The sequence below is a fragment of the Mesitornis unicolor genome, unplaced genomic scaffold (assembly GCF_000695765.1).
Source record: "Mesitornis unicolor isolate BGI_N332 unplaced genomic scaffold, ASM69576v1 scaffold34851, whole genome shotgun sequence".
NCBI lineage: Eukaryota > Metazoa > Chordata > Aves > Mesitornithiformes > Mesitornithidae > Mesitornis > Mesitornis unicolor.
The window spans coordinates 77,338-100,646 of record NW_010163968.1 but is presented as its reverse complement, the minus strand read 5'-3'; the positions used below and the strand labels follow the sequence as shown (position 1 = coordinate 100,646).

The following is a 23,309-nucleotide window of genomic DNA, read 5'->3' as shown; positions in this document are numbered from 1 at the left end:
CTTTCCCTAAATTTAATAGCTTTCTGCTATTCATTTGGCTGCTTAAATTTTTCACTGTGTAAAATGCATTTACTGTATTTACACTTCCATTTTTAATGTTTAAAACACAGAGTTTTACACATTTACTCTGCTGTCTTTGTAATAGTACAGGATCCCTGCCATGGTACAACTGTCAGTGAGTACTGCATCTCATAAATCAAACACAGCATCCCTGACAGAAGTCCGTCTTTTTGAAGAGGATCTTTAATACTTGCAAAACCATACAAAACTTGTCATTGTTTCAATGAAATCTGGCCAGGTCACTACTCAGTATCTTCTTGAGTACTCTGATAATATATTTTAAAATGTAGATCTTCAGTTAGTTGTATTCTCATTTCTCAAATGATAAGTTTGATGGTTGATATTGTTCCATTTCTTGCTCATCTGTTTGGTTCTCCAAAGTCCAGGAGTACTTAGACATAAAAATATGGAAGTCTAGGATAGGAGAAGAAATATTATAACCTTAAATGTGTTAATATACATTTCTGTACTGAGAAACAGTCCTTTAAAAATATTATAATACTCATTACAGCTAATTCCTTACCTACTCTTTCTTTTGCTTTCTCTGGGTTCCTTTCAATTAATTGCCTGATATGTGAATGGTGAGTGTGGTTTTTTTGATCATGTCATAAGTTATACATTGTCTGACAGGGAGCAGCATCCTATTAAAATCTGATTGCAATAGTATGCTCCTCAACACTTCATCTGCATTGTTTTCCAAAAATCATGGTGCCAATTTATGGCTACTTATCCTTGACAAAAGTGTAGTTTCTTTCTTGTTGTCTAGTACAATTCATAGAACTAAATGATGGATTAGTTTTGTAGTTTTTGAGAGACCTTCATGAACAATGCAAGCTGTAAACTTGGGGTATTTTTTACAGTAATATAATACCATGCAGCATCCCTGATGGATTACAGTGTATATTTCATATACATGCATGTGTTTACATACACTTCACAGGCAAAATCCACTTACATGCATAAGACACAATAAACCGTGTAATCAAGAAGATGTCTTTGTGCCTGTCATTGTCAGTGCTGTGTATGCAGATTAACACTGCTGGTTTCTGAATCAAATATGAGGCTGCATGACACGTTGAGTACATAACCCTCTAGGTGTCTGACCCACCGGGAGTGTCTGTAGTAGCAGTGCAGTAGTCTGTAGTAGAAAGATTCTCATTTAGTGCAAGTAGTTGGACACTCTGGGAGCACTGTTCAATCGTGCCACTTCCGTGCAGTGTGTGCAGCAACAGGGCCTTTGTATGTATGTAGCTATAGATCAGTATATATGTTCCTTCGGGGATACTGCATGAGACTTGCATGTTATTTTAAAAAGTTAAGGGGTCTTAGGAAGTTGAAGCTATCTCTTCTTTTCTTTAACATAGATATTTCAGAATGTGAATTCTGAACTAATGTGTTTATATGTGCATATACATACATATTTGTTGATCATTTGGACTCAAGTGCTTGCTCATCTCTCACTATTTGGGGAAAAGCCCAAAATCCCGTATCATGGTCTAAATATGGCACTATATCCATCTAATTTTTGAAAACTAAGGGTTTAGGGGGAAAAGGTTGTTCCCTTCTGTGCAGTATTGTGTTTAACTTAAATAATTTAAACTGGAATAATCTGGTTGTTAGATATACCTTGAAGATATTACTGTTTCGTGTAGCACTTGGGGTGGGGGTAGCACACATAGTACGTAGGTGCCAAAGACTTTATTTAACACTTAAAGAAGGAAATTGCCTTAGATTTTAAAATCATTAATGCAGTTTACAAATATGTTACTGAATATTGATAATGTTCTTGTGACCAGTGTCCAACATAAAATATTTTATACATGTTCCTTCCTAACAGGCTGGAAAGCTGAAGGATGGTGCTCGTTCTGTGACCAGAACGATTCAAAATAACTTTTTTGATAGCTCCAAGCAGGAGGCCATTGATGTTTTGTTATTGGGAAATACCCTAAATAGTGATTTAGCAGATAAAGCACGGGCTCTCTTAACCACCAGCAGTTTACGCGGTATGTGTCTTTCAGGATTTTAATCTGTCTGATAACTATTTGGTGTAAGAAAGCTGTATGGAGTCTGATTGCAAAGCAATACTGGAAAGTATAAATGCTATTTTATGTTCTCTTTGCTTATTAAAAGATTAAAGTTACTTCTGCTTTACTAATATTACCAAACTAACATGCTGCAGTAATTTCTTTACTGATAATATTTTGCTGATGTCTGGTGGTGTAATAGGTAAATATTTGTGGAGCATAATTGTCAGAACTTTACTGTAGATGCATGCTAGATATGTTCTGTTCAGTTCTTCAAATCCGTGTATAACAAATGTTAATCATGACAATTATGTGCTGAATTCAGGAAAAAAAATAATTTATTAATTTATTAAAAGAGTGGGCGTTTTTTATTGTTTGCAAAATGTCTTCCTTAATTTGACCTGTCATGTCAGTGAAGATATTCTCATGTTGGCGTTGAACCAGAGAGAAAGCATTTATTCTTTTCTCAAAGTTAAGAATGCTGGTATTTATCTTCATTTTGGTTTCTAAGTTACTGAGGAACAAAAGGAGTTTTGGTAATGGAATAAAATTTAAGATAACAGGAGCTATCAGAAAATTCCTGATAAATGATTTTCCATCACAAAATGGGTTTTTTTTGTGAGAAGAAGTCTTTCCTAGGAACATGTGCACCGCAAAAGCTTGTCAGGTTGTGGGTAAAATTCTGCATCAGAATCGGAGAGATTTCACTAAGAAACTCTGCTTAGGCATAGTAGCCATGTGGGACTTGGGGAGTGTGGTTACATGAAGGTGGTTCACCTAATTAGAACAGGGAGCAAACCACAGCATCCTGCATCCCCAAACAGATTTGTAGGCTATGTGGTCCTCAGGACTACAATCATGTCCCATTCTTCTGCAGGCACGATGGACAGGGAAGTAGTAAGTGGGCCAGGTTTAGGGCTGTGTTTAGAGTACTCTCCTGGGTTATAAAAAACAGAGGAACGAATTCATGGGCAAAAAGGGAATTAAATTTGAATCTTTTTTCCAAGATCCCCAGTAAGAGTGTCCTAAATGGTGGATTATCAATTTCTAGGGATTAATAACAGCCTTATGTTTTTTGTTTTTGGTTTTTTTTGTTGTTGTGTTTTTTTTTCTTCTGGACATTTCTCAACCTAAAATGAGAAAAATGTGTCAAACCTTCTGTGCAAATCTGTGACACAAGAAAAAAATTCTTGCCCAATTATAGTCTTCATCTTGTGGGTATTTATATATTTCCTATGTGGAACCAGATGGATTGTTTTCCTCTCATTCCTTTACTGCAAAGTTTTATGTTATTGTAACGTTTCCTGTATCTGAAACCTGCTAAATCGGCCTGACCTCAACATTAGTTGAAAGTCATTTTTGTTTCTTCTCACTTTCTCTGTGAATGCAAGCTGTCATTTCAATACTTGCAGCTCCTGTCAGCTGAGAAATGCTAATCCTTTTCCACTGAGCAGAATGTTTTGCATTGTCTGCTAGATGATGAATTAGCTAGCGATACTTCATCATACATAAATGCATTATTAATAAAGCAAGAAAAGAGACTTTGGTAATACTATGGAACTTTTTAGATTTTACAACATAAAAGATGTGCTGTAACTGATGCAAATGGCTATGTGTATTGCGTGTTCTCTCACATATTGCTGGAAAATTTTAAAAAACAGTTGCTCATTTGACTAATTTTTTCTTGTTTCCTTCTTACTGCATCCGTAGTTTCAGAGCAATCATTACAATCAGGTATAGTATAGTTAATTAAGCTGTAAATATCTGAGCAGCTATTGTTCTCTGGCTTTTTTCTTTTGTCTATCTGCATAATATTTGGTTGCGGGCTCACATTTTCCTAGTAGTGTTTGGATCTGGCATTTCTGTGTCCCAGAATCCCTTAATCCAAGAAAAGCTCTTTAATGCAACAACAACAACAAAAACAATAAAAAGAATTAAAAAATAAAGGATGAAAAATGTTACAGTTGTGCTTGGGTGTGAGTTATGGAAAGAGGCAACCAATTATTTGGATTTTATTTTTGCAAATGCTTTTATTCTAGCTATAGAGGAATTTGGTTTTTTTACCTGGTTTGGGAGCTTCTGTATTTTTGTTTTGTCTAAATATATTGTTCAGGATAAGAGATAAAATTCTTCAGTACAATTTGTAATTTCATCTTACTTGCCATTAGAAGGCTCTACCTGCCTGTGTTCTTGCATGAGACGGGCTGGTTTTGTAATATCTCCCAGCAAAGGTTAATGTTGCACTGGAATGATCTGAAATAACATGCTGACACTTGTGTTTTGTAGAGTAGAAGCAGTACAAAACCACTGAGATTTGGTTACCTCTGCATGCGACACAAAATGAAAGTATTAGAGCATCTATTTAGGTAAAACCCTTGGTTTTACCAGGCCTGAAAGAGAAAGCCTGAAGAGGGAACTTTATAGTTAACTCCTAATCTTCTGCTTTGAGACATTGCAGTAATATCTTGACCAGTGTCTGTGATCTTGGGCTTAAAATATGAGAAGTTGGCTCTGGAGGATTTAGTAATACTGTGAACATGAAGAAGTGATATGTAATAATAAGAATGTGTAGGGATGAGCCAGGTAGAGGAAAATGACATGAAAGATCTCTTCAATTTAAGAAGTTTTTGAAAACTCTTAGTTAATATCATTGTAAGTTAGCAAAATAAGCAACATAGTGCCTTTGAACTTTGTTTTCAACGTTTTCTGATTCTCAGTGGAAATTTTACTTTTTGATGTAATTTAAGCTGTTTACATGAAGCTGCTTCATTTGGAGAGATTTGATGTATACATATTTTCAAGGGAGAGCTGCAAGCACTAGTCAGCTGTGCAACACTTCAACATCTCCTTGTTCCCAGAAACTATTATTTACAATAGAATATACCTAATACTCGTATGTTCAGCTTTTACTAGGTATTGAGAAAATGTAAACATCCATTTCTGAGCTATTGTCTTAATAGGGTTTCTTGTGCTACCTCTTGGCAGTAGGTTCAGTAAAACCAGATCAGATGCTTAGTTTCTGGGTGAGAAGAAAAAAGTATGTTCTTAATACCCAGGAAAATGGAGGGAGAGGAGGAGGGAGAGAAACAGGGAAGCTCTTAATAATTGTTTAGACAAGTCTTCCACTTTAAGAGAATAGCAAAATTGTGCATGGTATCCCCCGAACCTGTGTGATTGGGTAGTAGCCAATAGCCCTGGATACTGAAGACTGACAGGGGAGAATCCTTGGAAGAACGCATGGGAATTTTTCCTTGGCTAGATTATTGTTCAAATACATCTGAAGTGCTTGAAGCTTTTTTCCTTCCCCACTCCCTTGGAAAACCGCTTCAACTATAATCTGTATTTGAGCTTTAAATATTTTTTCCCTTTATATTTGTCTCAGGTTTGCTTTTTCTGTTAGTGTTTTACTGTATGTACTTGACTCTTACTGAGTACTTAAATATTGAAATATGGATCACAAGTAATACCTGAAATTAACTGATTCACTGGCATTTTGTCAGTATTAAAAACTGTTTATTGGAATAAACAGTCAAATTGTCATTTATGGTGTTACAATCTAGACTATATTAGCCTAGCTTATAACTCATGAAGAATCACAGAATCATTAAGGTTTTAAAAGACCTCTAAGATCAAGTCCAACTGTCAACCCAACAGCACTGTGCCCACTAAACGAGTCCCAAAATGCCTTGTCTACATGTTTTTTGAACACCTCCAGTGATAGTGACTCCACCACTTCTCTGGGCAGACTGTTGCAATGCTTGACCACTCTTTCAGTAAATAATTTTTTCCTAATATCCAATCTAACCCTGTCCTGGAGCAACTTGAGGCTGTTTCCTCTGATCCTATCATTAGTTACTAGAGACTGACCCCCACCTCTCTACAACCTCCTTTCAGGTAGTTGTAGAAGGCAATAATGTCTCCCTGCAGCCTCCTCCAGGCTAAACCCCAGTTCCCTCAGGCACTCCTCATAAGACTTCTGCTCTAAACCCCTGACCAGTTTCATTGCTCCTCTCTGGGCATGCTCCAGTGCCTCAATGTCCTGCTTGTAGTGAGGCGCTCAAAACTGAACACAGGATTCAAGGGCACACTGCTGGCTCATGTTCAGTTGCTGTCAACCAGGACCTCCAGGTCCTTTTCTGCCTGGCAGCTCTCCAGCCACTCCTCCCCAAGCCTGTAACATTGCATGGGGTTGTTGTGACCCAAGTGCAGGACTCGGAATCATACATGTCAACTATTTTTTAACTGCCTGATGTAACGTTTCACTGTGCATTTCATCTGGATACAAATTGCATATATTGAAACAGATCAACAGTAATTCGTATGTTGTAGTAAAATAGCTCAGTCAGGTTCAGCTGCACAGAATATCCCACCAAGGATTTTAAGTTAGTAGCCCCTTTGTGGAGCTGATTACCAAATATCTGCCTTCCTACTATGAACAGCAGTTACAGTATTTTTGCTGCAAAATAATAGAAAATGTAGTTGATTGGATTTTTAGCATTGTAGGGTGAGAGACAATTTTGTTGAAAAGATAATGAGCTAGAAATATGTAGGAAAATAATGCATGCAGGAGGCTCAGGGGCTCTGAAAAACAGTTGGCTTAGTATTTTGGAAAACAGATTATTTTAATTTTTTTAAAAAATTCTAATTTAGAAAAATAGTCATTCTACAATTTAGCAAGCTTGCTAGTTTAAAGGTATGAATTTCATGTTTGTAATAAGCATGTTGTCAGTCCACTCTTGGAGTTAGATTCTGTCCTGGTAAGAGTTTTCACATTAGGGTTCATGACAATGTCGGGAGTTAAATAGGCAATAATTCAATTTTGCAACTTGTCTTAAAATCTGCTTGGTAGCAAATATGAATTATTTGGAGTAACTATTTAAAATAAAGCTGAAAATTGCTAAATTTGCAAAAGAAAAAGAAGGAACTGAAGTGGAATGACAGTCCAAACTCTGCTTTTAAACTTGCTGAGAGTACTACGAAGGCTCATCTGTGCAGATCTTCAAAGCTGTCTGTGATGCTATTTTGGGTTCCTCAGGTTCAGCTAATCCTCTGGATGATGTGGGTACTTGTATGTAACACCACTACATTTCTTGGATTGGTTTCTCTTCAGTGGTCAGGTGTTTGGGTAGCTTCTGTCCTTGGCCCTTGAAGGTTTTTCTGGCATTTGGTGGACCTCTTGACTTGACTCTTTTGCCTAGGGTGTAGATACATTCAGAAGTAGACTCAGTATTTGGCTCTCACCTGAGGGTGTAAAGTATTCTATTGACTCCTTGCTGTTTTCTTGACTTTATTTACCTGGATTATGATAAGGAAAGCACGATCCCAAGTATGATCTGCTTGTAGTACCCCAAGGAGGCACCAGTCAGTTAATTGTATTTTATATATGATTACCCCATACATGGATATATGATTTGTTCAGCAGTGAAAGACTTCACAGACAGCAAATACAATAAATTATTTTCTTCTGCTGTTTCCAGTTTGTTTCGAAACCATGAGGTCTAGAGAATCCCTAATATTTGTTTTAATTGGGTAGCCAAGGTTCTGTAGCAAATTTAAAGGTGGTAAACTTAAAAAGAATAACTAAAAAGACAACAACAGCTCACCAATCATCCTATTTTGGGGATTTGAAGGAAAATATTGTGCCCAGTAGCTGACTGTTTTGCAAGACAGCACACTCTGAAAGGAAGAATTTAATCTAATATTGTTTTGTAAAATTCTCAGAGTCTTATAACCATAATAGAATTCAAAGTAGGTAAATTAATATCACTTAGGTTAAAGTACAACACAAACAATACTGTTTACACATGATGTAATTTTTATTCCACAGAGATTAAAGAAAAAAGTAGCATAAATTTAAAAAAATCTGATCTGCTCATTTGCATTAGGAAATATATACGTATAATTATATTATGCAGCTGATTTATAAAGGGACTTTTAAAGTCTCTGTAACTCTAGTGTCTGACCATTGAATAATGTTTTGTTGGTTTGTTTTTCACAATGCCCTTTACAGATGGGTCATTACTCTCTCTCCCAGTTGGCAGATAGAAACAAGAGAAACACAAAGAGAGAAAGGCTGGTGTGACACAGAAATGAGTTTAATTGTTTTGAATCCTAGCCTTCTTTCCTCACTAAAGCAGAATTTTAGGAGTTCAACTGATCTAGAAAATAATTCAAATTTGTGGCTTAAATAGGCATATTCTAATATGATAGAATAATGTGCCTTACCTATTTTAGTAAATGTAGTATATCAGTCAGTTTTACACTTACAGAAATTATCTGTAAGTTGTTTGTGTAATGGAGATGGAATTTCATAAATGTAATCTGTGAAAATGAGGCAGATACTTGTGTTAGCATGTATGAAAAGTTATGGTTTCCATAGACAATCACAAGTAGGGTGAAAGAATGACAGATATTTATAAAACATAGAAATTATGTTTCTTTTATATATTATTTATATATGTATTACTTTGAACAAATGACTACTGTCTTTCAGTCAGTATCCTACCCAGACAAGTAATATGTCTGTAAATGTACTTTCCCTTGTGAAAAGCTGTATTCATCTTGCTTTCACAGTTTAACTTTCTGTATGCCTGTGCATGGATTTGTTGCCTTTTTTTTAAAGGAAAGATCTCATTGGCAAGTTTTCTCAAGAACCATTCTAAATAAAAATAATATCTTTTCAAATGTTTTCGCAGCATCTGTAAAAGTGCTAAAGAGTATGTGTGAAAACTTTTATAAGTATGCAAAACCGAAAAAAATTAGAGTCTGCGTCGGAACGTGGAATGTCAACGGGGGGAAACAGTTTCGAAGTATTGCCTTTAGAAATCAGACCCTCACTGACTGGCTTCTAGATGCACCAAAGTTAGCTGGTATTCATGAATTCCAAGGTAGGATTTAGATTCTGTCATTTTTTTTCTTGAAAACTCTTATTTTCATAATTAGATTATAAACATTAAAATAGATATGAGGTCTTGGTTCTTAAATTGATTATAAATGACAAACAGCTTTTTTAATATTTAAATGCAGATCGCAAAAGTAAGCCTGTAGACATATTTGCCATTGGATTTGAAGAAATGGTGGAGTTAAATGCAGGCAACATTGTGAATGCCAGGTAGGTGATCCAATCTCTACAGTACTACTTTAGTTGATGATTGCATTTTTTGAGTAAAATGGTATTTTTTTTCTCCTGTTTTGTAATGGTTGGGATTAGTCTGGATTAATTTCTGACTGCATTCCAGTTCTCTCTGCCAGTTTCTGTGCCAGGATTGCATACTTCATCTCAGCTTTCCCTAGCAAAGCTGTGATCACTTAGATCACATATAATGTAATCTCAAGGATCCAAACAGTCAGTATTTGACCATATTTTGGATTGCACCTTCAGCAGCCCCTCAATTTTTTCCTTCGTTTAACACTTTGAAGGAGTTCGTCTCCAGTATTTGTATTGTTCTGCTGTCCCTGTGCGTTCCTACTGTTGGGAACAGCGAGTCCTGTGAAATTCCTTCCAAAGGCATGTATTGTTGGTATGCCTTTATATAGTATCTTGCATCAGATTTTGATGTGTATAAAGCGAGGCTTCCTTCCATGCAGTTTTCACTGCCGTTCCATGTATTATATGTATATATTATAATGGAGTTCAGATTTTCACCTCTAGTGGAGTGGGTTGTGAAAATACATTTTTATCAGTGGTGGGTAATACCAGTGAGTTCTTTATTTGTAGTTCTAGGATCATATTCACTTTGTCAGTTGCTTTGTCTGCATGTTTTGCATGTTTTCTGGTGTTCAACAGGCTTTTACTCATTGGAAAAATCATCTAAAGCCTGTAACATGGTTGGACTTTGCACAGGCATTTGTCTTGAGGAGAAAGGTCATCCCCTGGTTTCACACTATGTCTAGTTAATGCAATTTCCAGGTCTGATGTTTTTCATTTATGTCCAATGCTAGCTCTGGAAATCATTGTCTGTTATGTCTCCAAGGAAGTTTCTTCTTGATCTAAGATCATGGACATCTCTGTTTTCCAGTGTCGACTGAGCTCTAGGCTATGAAGTAACTCCCTAGAAAAATTACTAGGTTTTGCTCCTCTAGTCTAGCCTCAGAAATACAGGAAAGATAGCCCTGGCTCCTGACATTATCCGTGGTGTTGAGAAAAATGAGGCAGCATTTTATGAAGCTGAATTTGAAATGACTACATCATGACAATCTATAGTCTGTCTCTGCTAGGAGGCATTTGAGCACCACTCACAACTTGGCTTTGGCTTACTACCCCAAGGTCTAGTTAAGGTTATTCTATGAAATTTATTCAGCTAGATCAACAGTTTAGATACCTGCTTAATTTGATTTATTTTAAAACTGGCATTTTTAATCTCACTGCTAGCACAACCAATCAGAAGCTCTGGGCTGCTGAACTGCAGAAGACTATATCAAGAGATTACAAATATGTGTTGCTGGCTTCTGAGCAGTTGGTGGGCGTCTGCCTTTTTGTGTTCATCAGGCCCCAGCATGCTCCCTTTATCAGGTCAGTGAACACACAGCTGTGCCCAAGTTGGGTCTCCTTCAGTTTGCTTTGTATTGCAAACTAACGTACAAGCGTACTAAGAAGCACATGGGACTCTAAAAGAGCTGTTCCATCTTATGAGGAACTGGTTGCTTAAATTCTTTTATCTTAGTTTTAAAATGCCTCATCAGTTGCCAACAAAGCTTGAAAAGCTGAAGTGTTGTATTGTTACCTGCCTAATAGCTGTTGGCAGTTTTTTAATTAGGCCAGTGTCCTTACTACTGAAGGATCAATGTGAAAATGTTCTCATACCAACATAATGTCATACTCAGACGTACTTAAAGCTGTAATTAAAATACTTAAATTTCTGTGCCATTGTATCTGAAGGTTTAATGGTTGTTTAACTCTTTTAGGGATGTTGCTGTTGATACTGTAAAGACTGGCATGGGAGGAGCCACTGGTAATAAAGGTGCAGTAGCAATTCGGATGTTGTTTCATACATCCAGTCTTTGCTTCGTCTGCAGTCATTTTGCTGCAGGGCAATCACAAGTTAAAGAGAGAAATGAAGACTTCGTAGAAATAGCTCGCAAGCTTGGCTTTCCAATGGTAAGCAACAGTGTTCAAATGCTGTAACGAATTAGAAGTTCAACACTTTGAGCTCCAGCAGGGTCATCCAAAAGCTCTATTTGTTTTTGTTCTCCACAGATTCCTGTGGAAATCAAATTTCCTTGGGTTAGGGGTCTCAGAGATAATTAAGTTCCCACAATTTTTATTAAAATGTATGACTGCAGAAAGGGTAGACCTTTCTAGTGTAGTGACTGATAGAGATGATGAAGCGTGAACTCACTTGTGTTAGGCATCAAAAATGTAGCGTAGGAGAGAGACAGTATAGATTCCTGTCATGCAGTAGGATTTTTGTAGGCACCGGAGTTAATCAACTGAGAAAAAAGTCTGTGGGAAACAGCGCTATTTTCAGTACACAAGAAGGATTTTTGCTAACTCATTTTAACTTCTTGTTTACTCATTTTTGTCAAGTTGGATTTACAGTTCTGTAACATAGTCTCATAAAGGATTATCAAACACCAAGTAAATACGCAATAATTTTATCAGTACAACAAAAAGCTTCCTTAATACTTAAATCTGACTTAAATTTTGTAGTCAAACTGTCCTTTATTAGTTTCTATGGCACTGAGCAGGAGCCTGACATCCTATTTTACAGGGTTTTTTAATTTTTAAATTTGTCCCCATGGTCATGCTTCAGTTTTTCTTGAAAGTACTGTATTCTTGTGGTCCCCAGAAACAGTTTCCTAAATGCTGCTGTTTTAATTTGCCAGTGTTTCTGCTTTGATTTATGTAAGGGCAATGGAAAAGTCAAGGCTTTCTTTAAAAACAGAGCCATGAAAATCATACATAACTGAAAAATATTCAATGAAATTGAATACTGAAGCTCTCAATTTGCAATTTGTTGGGATATTGTGATACAAGATCCCAGGGTAGTGTTTTGTTTTCCCTTGTAACCTCTGTGACACAGGTAGCAGTCATCATCTTAGAGCAGACTTCCAGAACAGGAGTTGAAAGATGAAGAATTTTAGAATCCAATTCAGATGATTTGTGTTTCTTCACAAATGCAAACTATTTTAAGAAATGTTACTTCTTTTCTCATATTCTGTATGTGTGAATGCCATACAGTTGGCTATGTTGTTCTAACCATATGAGCACTAAATACTAACATGTATTTCAGTAGTCCTCATCAGCTAGAAATTATGCGTATTTTACAGTTAAAAACTGAACTTCTGCACCTGGAAGTAGTAAATTTGTCACTTGGTACGTCACTTCTAATGTCATGGTGTACTTCTGTTTTACAGGGAAGGATGCTCTTTTCCCATGACTATATCTTTTGGTGTGGCGATTTTAATTATCGAATAGATATTCCAAATGAGGAGGTTAAGGACCTAATACGACAACAGAACTGGGATGCTCTTATAGCAGGAGACCAACTTATCAATCAGAAAAATTCTGGACAGGTATCTTAGAAATGTTACCACACTTAAGAATACTTTATTTTTATTTTTGGTTGTAGCAATTTTCTGTGGTGCCACTGTGAATCTAAATGCTCAGCATGTTTTACTTATCATTTCTGTCCAGGTAGTGGTATGGAAGGGCGGGACATAGCAACATTTAGTAACTTACTCATAGTAACTGACCTGAAGAGACGGTGATGCAAATACAGTGACTTGCTCTAGGAGTGAGATTTTTCTTTCTTTCCTGAAAAAACCCCCAACTCACTCTATCATCTTTTTAGAATTGTGTGTTGGAGTTCATTAATTATAATATTTTTCTTTTTATCAGTTGCAACTATTTTAAAAAATATTTAGAGAAGTTCTTCTGGTAATGTTACTATTTATATTGCTGCAGTAATAGGTCTAATGCTGTTACTGTCATTCTGTTGGAAAAAGGAATGGTCTAAACAGTAGCCTTTTCTAGTCTGAGGAAAGCTTCAGATTTTAGATTTTTAAGGTTTCTTGGGCAGCAGAATGTAGCAGTTAAAGGAGTATTTGTAATGAACCAATTTTTGTGTGAAAGTGTGTGTTCTTTCTTTCCAGCTTTATGTGGGAATGCTGTAGATGGTAAAATGAGAGACAGTCTTCTGTTGTTAGTTTTGTCTGCTTGCCAGCACTTTGATCATAAGTAGTGTTTTTTCTGAATTAGAGTGCTCTTCCATTTGTTCTGGTGTCTTGTGCACCAGAACAGGAGGAAAAACACCTTTTTCTTTTTTTTAAGGTTTATTTGGTTGGGTTTTTTTAGCCCAGTTCTGAGAGAAAGAGATGTACATTCAAATGGGCAGACAGCATGATCGTATGTTAATTCAACCAAAACAAGAGAGATATAGAAGACCTGGGGACATTTAATAGCTGTTATAAAGCTGGAAAGATCTATGGAAAACTGCTGGGGTATGAAAAAGACTCAAAATAGTGTCCTGGCTGGGGAGAAGGCGGCGTAATATTGCACTGTTGGGGTAATATTCCATTATTGGGAAGTGGCTGGCTGGGCATCAGGGGGTATCAGCTGGCTAGTGAGGGTAGCTCCACGGTTATTGCATGTAACTATTAACCAATCTTTCTGCTGTTCAGGAAAGGCATTTACATAGCAACTTTCTTCATGAAAGTAGCTTAAGAAATAATTACCAAATGCAAAGAAATTAAGAAATTGTCTCAGAAGTTACGAATCTTCTCTGGCATCTTACAGGGTTGTGTCAGCTGGCTGCATCTGTTTATGTTGCAAAATACCCACCGGATTTTTTGATTCCTTTCAATAGACTCTATCTCTAGATACCATATATAATCTCGGCAGATAATTTCACATAATATCTCTTTTTATTCTGTTTTCCCATTCACTTGAGAAGAAATAGTGATATTATCTCTCTAATCTTTCAGTTCATATTGAATGTGTTAAGGTCTCTTTGTTTTTCTTTACTCCCTTAACTCCTATTTATTGGTGGGGCATCTTATGTCAATTTGGGGGAATGCTTTGTATGTTCAGATAGACAGATAATATATAACCCTTTATTCCCAAATTTGCTGACACATGAGCAACTACCTAGCTAATTAAAGTGCTGCAGACAGCATCTGTGTTCTGGGTGACCTCAAGTTTTCAGTGACATTGGAGAAACAGTAGGTTGATCATGAGCCTGGGCTTAAAGATAAAAATGTTAACATACTTCTGACCTGTCTGGGTCACTGTTTAGTCTTAGTGGCAGATGTAGAATGTTTTCAGCAGATAAAATTTGGAGGAGGATTCATATTATCAAATTACTTTTTTTTTGAGAAGTGTATACAGGTTTTCACTGTTAGAAAAGAAAATTCTGATTAGTTTCAAGCTGTTTCCCATCTGTTTCTGTCTTCTGGCTTTTTTTCTTACAGATTTTTAGGGGATTTTTGGAAGGGAAAATAAATTTTGCTCCTACATACAAATATGATCTGTTTTCTGATGACTATGACACCAGTGAAAAGTGTCGCACACCGGCATGGACAGATCGTATTCTTTGGAGAAGAAGAAAATGGCCTTTTGACCGATCAGGTTTGAGTGCTTCCTTAAATTGTTTAAAATATTCTTTTGACTGGCTTACAGAATCCATTTAGTGCCATTCACAGTGCCAGTGATTCTGAGATTCTATTCCTGACTTTGTATGAGACAGAAAGCTTATAATAACATCTGCAATAAATACAGTGACACTGAACAGGAGGATACCAGATATCGGATATCAGTTATTGATATTTCAGTAGTTCAAAAGGAACTTCTGTTTTTTTCTGTAAAACACTTGGGTTTGGTTTACTTTCTTTTTCTCTTTTTACAAATAACTTGTTTCTTAAAGCACATTTTTGCAATCACTCTGTTTTTCCCCTTTTGTTTTCATTAATACTGAATGTAGCTGAAGACCTGGATCTTCTGAATGCTAGTTTTCACAGTGACAGTAATGTCCCTTATACATGGAATCCTGGTACCTTACTGCACTACGGAAGAGCAGAGCTGAAAACGTCTGATCATAGGTTTCAGTTTTATTTTATACATTACTTCCTAATTATTGGAGATTTAATATTCATGTTATGTATTTTGTTGCTCAGATACTCTACTTACAGGTTTTTCTCATGCTTTTTTTCTAGGCCTGTGGTTGCATTGATTGACATCGACATATTTGAAATTGAAGCAGAAGAGAGACAAAAAGTTTATAAGGATGTGATTGCAACACAAGGACCACCTGATGGTACTGTAATGGTCTCCATCAGAAGTTCTTCAGCTGAAGAAAACTATTTTGATGATAACTTGATTGATGATCTTCTTCAAAAATTTGCAACCCATGGTGAAGTTATACTTATAAGGTTAAAAAGACTTTTTACATTTAATCTCTCTTACTTTTCATTGTTGCCACCTATTTCCTGAATAAAGTTACTTTCTTAGCTTCATCATTAATGTTTAGATTTCAACTTTAATGTCTTTACAGTTGAAAATTAGTTTTACATACCTGTATGAGTCTCAGTTTCCAGACTTAATTTTTGCAGATACTCTTTATTTTTGAGATAGAGTATCATGCTGACTTTGTCAGAAATCAGTCAGCATTAAAATTTGTTGTTTCTGTAATTTTATACAAATTTTGTATTCTTAAATTAGGTTAGTAGTTGTAAACAAACTGTAGATGAAAGTATCCCTCTGAATGTTGCATTTTCACTAAGCTGTTAATTGAACTGTAAATGTTGTGGTATTTGGGGATTTTCAGGTGCTAGTTTTGTTCCATTTGTGGTTCTGTTTTTTGTTTGGGGTTGGTTTTTTGTTTTTTGTTTTTTTTTAAAGATTAGAAGCATGGTCCCAAGTCCATAGCCTGATGTAAGGTGGAACACCTCATACAAATATTTAACCTGTAGCCATGCAATTATTATTGAATGTGTAACTGTACTCACGAAAATTTTAAGAGGACAGTGCTTTCACTGTGTGATATTTACCTGGTTCTCTTCTGCTTTTTAATGAACTTGAAAAAATAGTTCTTCTCCATCAAGTGAACCATTGAAAAATCTTTAAGATTAGAGGCTTCAAGAGTTAGTAGTTAAGATAAAGTATTTTAATTATTATTTACAATGGACTTTTCAGGTTTGTGGAAGACAAGATGTGGGTAACATTTTTGGAAGGAAGCTCTGCTTTGAATGTTATGAATTTGAATGGTACTGAGGTAATGTAAAAATTACTAAACTTTGCTTTTAGTTCTTAGAATTTTTTCATGTTCCATACCAGACTGTTGCATCTAATTTTTTTTTGAACTTTGATAGTCACTTGCCATTATGTTGGTTTTCAAAAGACAGCTAAGAGAAGTAACAAACTCAATTTATTTTTAGAAGGAGGACTGTTAGAGAAATGAAGATCCCCTATTGAGGGACATCTTCATCAAATGAGGGATTTTTGATACTTTTTAAAAATTATTTTAAAAGCAGAGTTTTTACTTTAACTTTGTATTAGGAATCAGTTTATTATTTAAAATTCAGCACTCCTGTACTGCAATCACTTAAAAATGTAAAAATTTCAGTTCTCATTAAATACTGGCCCTACAGAAGTCAATCTTTGTAAAAATTTTAATTTTCATGTTCAAAACCTGACACTGCTGATCTTTCAGACACTTCACTGATCTATGTTCCTGTTAAGACTTAAATTCAGTAATGTGATGTTTGCAGATGGATCCTTGCATTTGCAGAGAGTTTCACTGACAGTCCGTGCAGGACAGGGGCTCAGTCTCATGTGTCAGTTTGCAGAACGAAGACCTGCTGTTTTATCAGCCTCTAAAAATGACTTTACTAATGTAGTTTATAAGCAAGTCGGTTTTTCATTACAAAGAGTAGTGTTTCTGTCAGAATAAAGAAACTCGAAGCTTTCCTGTTAACTGAAAAGAAAAATCTTATGAGTCAAGTTATTAGTTTTTCTTTAGAAAAGTATTAAATGGTTGTAATTAACAGTTATTATAATATAATTATTTTTGTGACATGTCACTGTGATTGTTCAGTCCCAGAAATTCTGATAACCTTATTTGTGATATTTTCAGTCATTTTTTTCTTTTTAAATCTACAATGCTGAATTTGAACGTTCCCACTCTTAACAATTTCTATTTTGTGCATATCTTTTTGGCAATTCAGCTGCTAGGAAAGATTATAAACATAAGCTTGAAAAATCCAGATTGGATCAGAAGTTTGGAAGATGAAATGAGTCTAGAGAAGATTAATATTGGGCTGCCTTCATCAACAAGCTCCACTTTGCTTTGTGAAGATGCTGAGGTTACTGCAGACTATGATATGGAAGGTTTGTTAAAATAAAGTATACCTTGTTTCGAAATGCTTACAGTCCTAAATTAGGTGGTTGATTTAATGCATATATCAAAGCTTTAACAAGTTTATGCCCTTCTAAAAAAAGATAAATTAGAAATCTCATTATTTCCAGCAGTATCTTGACAACTTGCTTGCGGGCACTGTTTGCACTGTATCTCTAGGTTTTATTAATTTGCTGATGTTCTCTTTATTCTTCTCACTTTATCCCATGACCCTCTCAGGGTCACTTCATTCAGGCAACTTTTACTGTTCATGGAGACGCTTGATAAGCACAGCTTCAGAGTGCAAAGCCATTATTTTGTTCCAATACACGTAATAGATGAGTAGGACTAATGAGCTCCCATGCTAAGCATTGTATGCTTACAACCCCTGAGAAGACACCTGGTGAGCCTTTGACAAGCAGGCAAATATGAGTCAAGGAAGCCTTCAACCTCTGTTGCTTCTTGAAGCAGGCTTATCTTCAGCATTGATGAGTTGCTCTTTTCTGTTTCACTGGTTTTTTTGTTGGTTTTGGTTTTTTCCCTAAAGTGTTTTTCTGTCTTTTCACGTTATACTTTTCTAGCAGAATCCTCAAGTTGCTGCATATCACTGTTGCAGCAATTGTCCCTCTGCATCTTTGCCTTTCTTTACTTGATTTCTTCTAATCTATGTACTTTGTCACAGCTTATTTTTTAATCTATTAATTTTTATGAAAGGTATGCTTCACTTTCTTCTCTACATTAAAATATATTCTTATATACTTGGCAAGTAAAACAGCTGTTTTTTGAACAGGAGCAAAAAATCCCCCCACACCTTACTTGCTGACACTTCTTGTGTGTCTTGCATTTCCATATGTGTTTTACAAGGTAATTTTTTGTCATTTCCTGAACAGATGTACTTTCTAGACATAGTCATGTGTTTACATTCATTTATTCTAAGTTTGAGTAGCTCATTCACTTTGAATTTCTATCCAAGCTCCTTAGTGACAAACATTAAGTTGCAAAAGTTTCAAAAAAAGAGATGGCAGCTACGCATACTGGAAAGAGTAGAGTAAGGGGTTTTGTATAGGTATTTAATAAAGGAAGCTATGTTTTGGTAAGAGTACAGATATGAGAAACCTGTATGAAAAGTTGGAATTTGTGTTATTCTCAGTGTCATAAGATACTTGGTCTGTTTTCCACTGCAGGTCGGAAACAGGACTTCAACAGTTTAGATGCCTGTATGATTGGTTGATTTTATTAATAGTACTATGTGAAATTGTATGAGTCCCTTAAAGTGTGCAATCTCAAATCCCACAAGACTTTTAAATCAAGAGCTCATTAGCAGCCTGGTTACTCTGTTACTGCTCAACAGTGTAGAGTTGAAGCTAGAACTTCACTATTCTGTGTCATTCATGTACATGAAGAGACAGAAGCCTAGAAGTTATGGAAGAAAGGATTACTATGGTATTATTGAAATGGGGTGGGATAATTGTCAATTTTAGCCATTTTGAATATCAAAATAATATATTCTAAATTGACAGACTTTTCAAAGGCATATATCCATGTTGAACCTTTTCTTTAAACAACATTCTACCTTTTCAAACAGAAGGTATTACAAATAACAGATATCTTGAAATTCCCTGCCAAGCTTTCTGAAGAATAAGTGAAGCTTGTCATCTTTTGCAAGCCAGGGAAATAATTTTTGCCAAGGTCTCTTTGTAAAGCAAATTGCTTCTTAGATTAACCATCATTACAGTTACCACACTGTTATAATTACCTATAATATATATTGTGCATTCAGAGTGTTTTCAACTAGTTTGAATACATATGCATTCTTCATGTGCAGTTTTCTGATGCAAGAATCATACTTTGATTGTTGAGTGAACTCCTTGGAACATGTGGGCTTTTTGCAGAAAATCCTATGCCCAGAATCAGTTTATAATTTACCCAATTGTTAAAATAAGTAACTATTGTTCCCTTTATTTTATATGCTTTTTCTTTTTTGGGGTGGGGTTTGTTACTTAGGAGACATTGATGACTATAGTGCTGAAGTAGAAGAAATCCTTCCTCAGCATCTACAGCCAACTTCCAGCTCTGGTCTTGGAACCTCCCCAAGCTCTTCACCACGTTCCAGTCCCTGTCAATCCCCTACGCTGTCAGATGGACCTACGCTTCCTGTGAGACCGAGCCGAGCACCAACAAAAACTCCTGGACCACCTGTTTCCACACCCAGTGTGTATTACATTGCTCGACTGCCTCTATTCTTACTATACAATCTGGTGGCTGTATGGCCCAGTGGTAGAATACTAGCTTATAGACTATTTTTAACAGAGCCTTTAGATACATATAAGAGGCTATTTATTGTCTGGCATTTTATGCATAAGTGGCCTTGAGCAAATCACCTCATTATTTTTGCCTCTGTTTCCCTAATGGGCAGTGGAAGAGCTTTGTTTCCTGAGTCTTATTTACTACACTGTCCACTGCAAGCTACCTAACCTGCTCTAGATCTTTAGCATTTCATCATGAGACATCTCAGAAAGTTATGTGATTAACAGGTTTTCAAAGCTGATTAGTTTGAAACCTCTGCTCAAAAATTCTGTTGCAGTGTCTCAGTATAATCCTAGTTCACTCGAGACATACTCTTCAAATTCAGCTCATTTCAATTATTGCTTCTATCAGCTGTAATGTGTAAATTGTCATCAGTAGATTTGTAAATTGAGCGTATAATGTGAAAGCTTCTGTTTAAACACAACTTTATTTTAGTGACAAAGTGGACATTTAGAATTACAGTGTTTGGGATGGCTTCTAGAACAGTTTATTTCAATGTAATTTGGAGTAACTTTACAAAGATTCCTAAAATGCCTTCAGAATTCCCCTTGTAACATTTTTTTTTCAGAGCACATAGTTCACAGGCAAGGATCAAAATCAGAATTTGGAACTCTGCAATTTGTGCAAATATTCAGGATTCCATGAAAAGCATATACTGATTAAAGCATATGAGATGAAACTCTTGATTTAGGAAATCTACATCTTTTCACCACTGGTTTATTCCTCTTGTTTTCTCTCTCTCAAGAACTTCTGTGTCATTGTTTCCAAGACTGGGGACTGACTGTCCTCTGTGAAAATAGCTTGCTATTAGAAAAGCTTTACTGTTACTAGAATGTACACGTGATTAATTTCTGCATTGTTTTCTGTCATGTTCTTCAGCTGAATTTCAGCTTGGTTCCCAGCAGAAAGACTCTTCTCAGAGCTTGGAGCCTAAGCGTCCTCCACCACCTCGCCCTGTAGCTCCTCCTGCGCGCCCCGCTCCACCACAGAGGCCGCCTCCACCATCAGGTATGTGATGACATATATCAGGTGGTAAGGAATATGTTGTTTCAAGTCTGTGAGATGAACTTTGAAGTCCACATCCAAACGTCCTATGTATTATATTGTTTGGGGCTCAATGGAACCAACTGTTTTTTCACTAAAATGTTTAGTTGTTACATTTAATAGCAATAACAGCATGGGAAATAACAGCATTTTTCAGTACCATTTACATATTATTGTCTTTGCTTAGTGAATAAGTTTTAAATTTTTTATAAACTTATTTCACAGTTTAAAAATGTGGGCTTCCTACAGCAGTGTTTACTCAACATTTTCATTTCTATAGCATCTGCATTTTTAAAAGAAAAGACAAATAGTCTTGTGCATTCATTGATTTATATTCCTTTAATTTTGGCATCAGTATGTATGCATTTTATCATGTCCAAGTTTTTAATGTAGAGTTCATCTGGATCATCTGAAAATGTAAACAATTGAGCACTAAGAGAAACTGGATGTTCAGAAGCATATGGGCAACATAATGAATAACAAACTGACCCTTGTCATTTTTAACTTTCTCATTCTTTTTCTTCCCTTTACTGTACTGGTATTTTTCATTATTGCTGCATTCATTTCTTAAATACTGTAAGGCGGCAGGAGTCCCGCGCCTGCTAGAAAAGAATTTGGAGGTAATGATTTTAATTGTTTTCAAATATGACTACGTAGCAAAACTACTATGGTAGTGTGTTGTGACAATACTAATATGATGATGTCCAAAGGTAGAAAAATGGGTAATTCTTGAATGTCAATGTAATTTGTTTCTCAGGGTTTGTATCCCTCTCAGAATTACATTTGACTTTTTAGTTAAAAAAATATTTCTCCAGACGTTGGCACATTATAGTCAGAATATTATAGATTTCGATTACTCTGTTCTGGTCAAAATATACCCAGCGAACTTTTCTGTGAAAGCAGAAACTTGTCTTTCATTGTGAAAAGGCTGGCTTTTTTCCTCGCAGTCCATGACAAGGAGCATTGTAAAATGGATTGTGATTGTAGCTACTTGCAGTGATTATGCATCAATTAATTGTCAAGTGGAAACTACTGCTGATCTGGCCCAGTTTCCCCTGGATGATCACCAGTTAACAGAGAGCTCCAAATCACTGAGGTATATTTGTCTCTAAGCTGAACACTGACATATGAGTAGTTTACTTTCTGTTTCCAAGTCTGAAATGTGCTCCTAAGCCCTTCCTAGAGACATGAAACAGCCTCCATAGTTCTAGGAACTTGCATGTACTTCAGAAACACAAACTTAGCAAAGGAATTTATTCAGTTACTTTCAAGGCACTTGAGAGCTACAGGTCTTTACTAAGTAACAAAATCCTGAAGTAATTCTCCCCTAATTCTTTCCCTTTCGATAACACTGAGGGCCTTATCAACCCTTCAGGCTAGTTATGTTTTATTCAATTTGGTCTGGTTTTGCATGTAATAACGACTTGCACATTCTCAGAAGTGCTTCTCCTTGAAACTAATCTTCGTCCTTCTTTGTCACACACTTCATAGTTGAGCTGTCCTGCTTGGACTTAAATCAGCTCTTTAATATATTCCTTAGAGTGAGAATTCTTAGTGGCTCTGAAATACTTTCTTAATGGCTTTTCAGACACTGCCACTCAGTTGGTAGGAAAGAGGTTGGTTTTTTTAGAAAATAATTCAAAAACTTTGAGCAATCTCAGAAAATAAGTAAACTCTTTTACATAGTGTATAAATATCAGCTAACTTATTCTGATGTCAGGTAGAGATGTGCATGGCTCTTAGATACTGTTGAGAGGAGGAAGTTATTATGCCAAAAGGGATAATATTTCAAATAAATTAAAATGCTTAAGTTTCATAAAATAGCCAGCTTATGCAGAATGGGCACCATATCTGAGATTTGATTCATTGTACTACTTCAGTCCTATATAGTTTTATGTGCACTGACACAGTCCTGTTTGCCTAGTTTGTCTCAATTGTGCAAAGACCAGCCTTCTTTCTGTACCCTCTTTCCCAACACAGCTTTCCATAAATAATTGTAACTTGCATAAAACTTGCTTTTCATGCAGTCTTTTAAGAGACTGTAGGGTTTTGTATTTTTCATATATTATTCTGGCCTAAAGCTCATCCTACTTTTTCTCTCCTCTTCATTTTCCACTCATGGCATACATTTATAAGGCATAATGCCTTGCTTTTCAGCAGCACCTGAGCTCAGCTCTGAGCAAGCTAGCACAGGACTCGAAGCAGTATAAATGTCAAAGTGTGCTACTATGCTTGGGGAAATGGCATCTGTTTCTCTTACCTAGAATGAAGGCTCCTAAAGCACTGTGAAAATATCCCTGTGTACTGTATACATATATCAGACTTTGGTTTTAGACTTCTGTAGCACATGCAAAGAGACATTGATCATGTCTTTGAAATGTTGTGCATTTTAAATGTTACTTTTTTTCTCATGTGTTTGAACTTTTTTTCAGAGTGCTTGACTCCATTCAATACCCATAAAATTGTTTCTAATGGCTTAGTATGGTTTGAAGATGGGAGGAGGATTTGGGCATTTTTTAGAGTTTGGTTTTATTTCACATCA

At 36.0% G+C, this 23,309-nt stretch overlaps 1 protein-coding gene across 1 annotated transcript in view; it reads left to right on the top strand.

The window, feature by feature from the left end:
* The window catches only part of SYNJ1 (synaptojanin 1), a 63,169-nt gene that overhangs the window by 24,785 nt on the left and 15,075 nt on the right, over nucleotides 1–23,309 (top strand). The window contains exons 11-25 of the mRNA XM_010194132.1: nucleotides 1,907–2,063; nucleotides 3,795–3,818; nucleotides 8,780–8,971; nucleotides 9,111–9,195; nucleotides 10,456–10,596; nucleotides 10,989–11,181; nucleotides 12,441–12,599; nucleotides 14,496–14,652; nucleotides 15,005–15,122; nucleotides 15,237–15,452; nucleotides 16,216–16,294; nucleotides 17,247–17,409; nucleotides 19,421–19,629; nucleotides 20,614–20,731; nucleotides 21,349–21,387. Coding sequence (XP_010192434.1) covers nucleotides 1,907–2,063; nucleotides 3,795–3,818; nucleotides 8,780–8,971; nucleotides 9,111–9,195; nucleotides 10,456–10,596; nucleotides 10,989–11,181; nucleotides 12,441–12,599; nucleotides 14,496–14,652; nucleotides 15,005–15,122; nucleotides 15,237–15,452; nucleotides 16,216–16,294; nucleotides 17,247–17,409; nucleotides 19,421–19,629; nucleotides 20,614–20,731; nucleotides 21,349–21,387 — 2,050 coding nt within the window. The remainder of the gene's footprint in view (nucleotides 1–1,906; nucleotides 2,064–3,794; nucleotides 3,819–8,779; nucleotides 8,972–9,110; nucleotides 9,196–10,455; nucleotides 10,597–10,988; nucleotides 11,182–12,440; nucleotides 12,600–14,495; nucleotides 14,653–15,004; nucleotides 15,123–15,236; nucleotides 15,453–16,215; nucleotides 16,295–17,246; nucleotides 17,410–19,420; nucleotides 19,630–20,613; nucleotides 20,732–21,348; nucleotides 21,388–23,309) is intronic.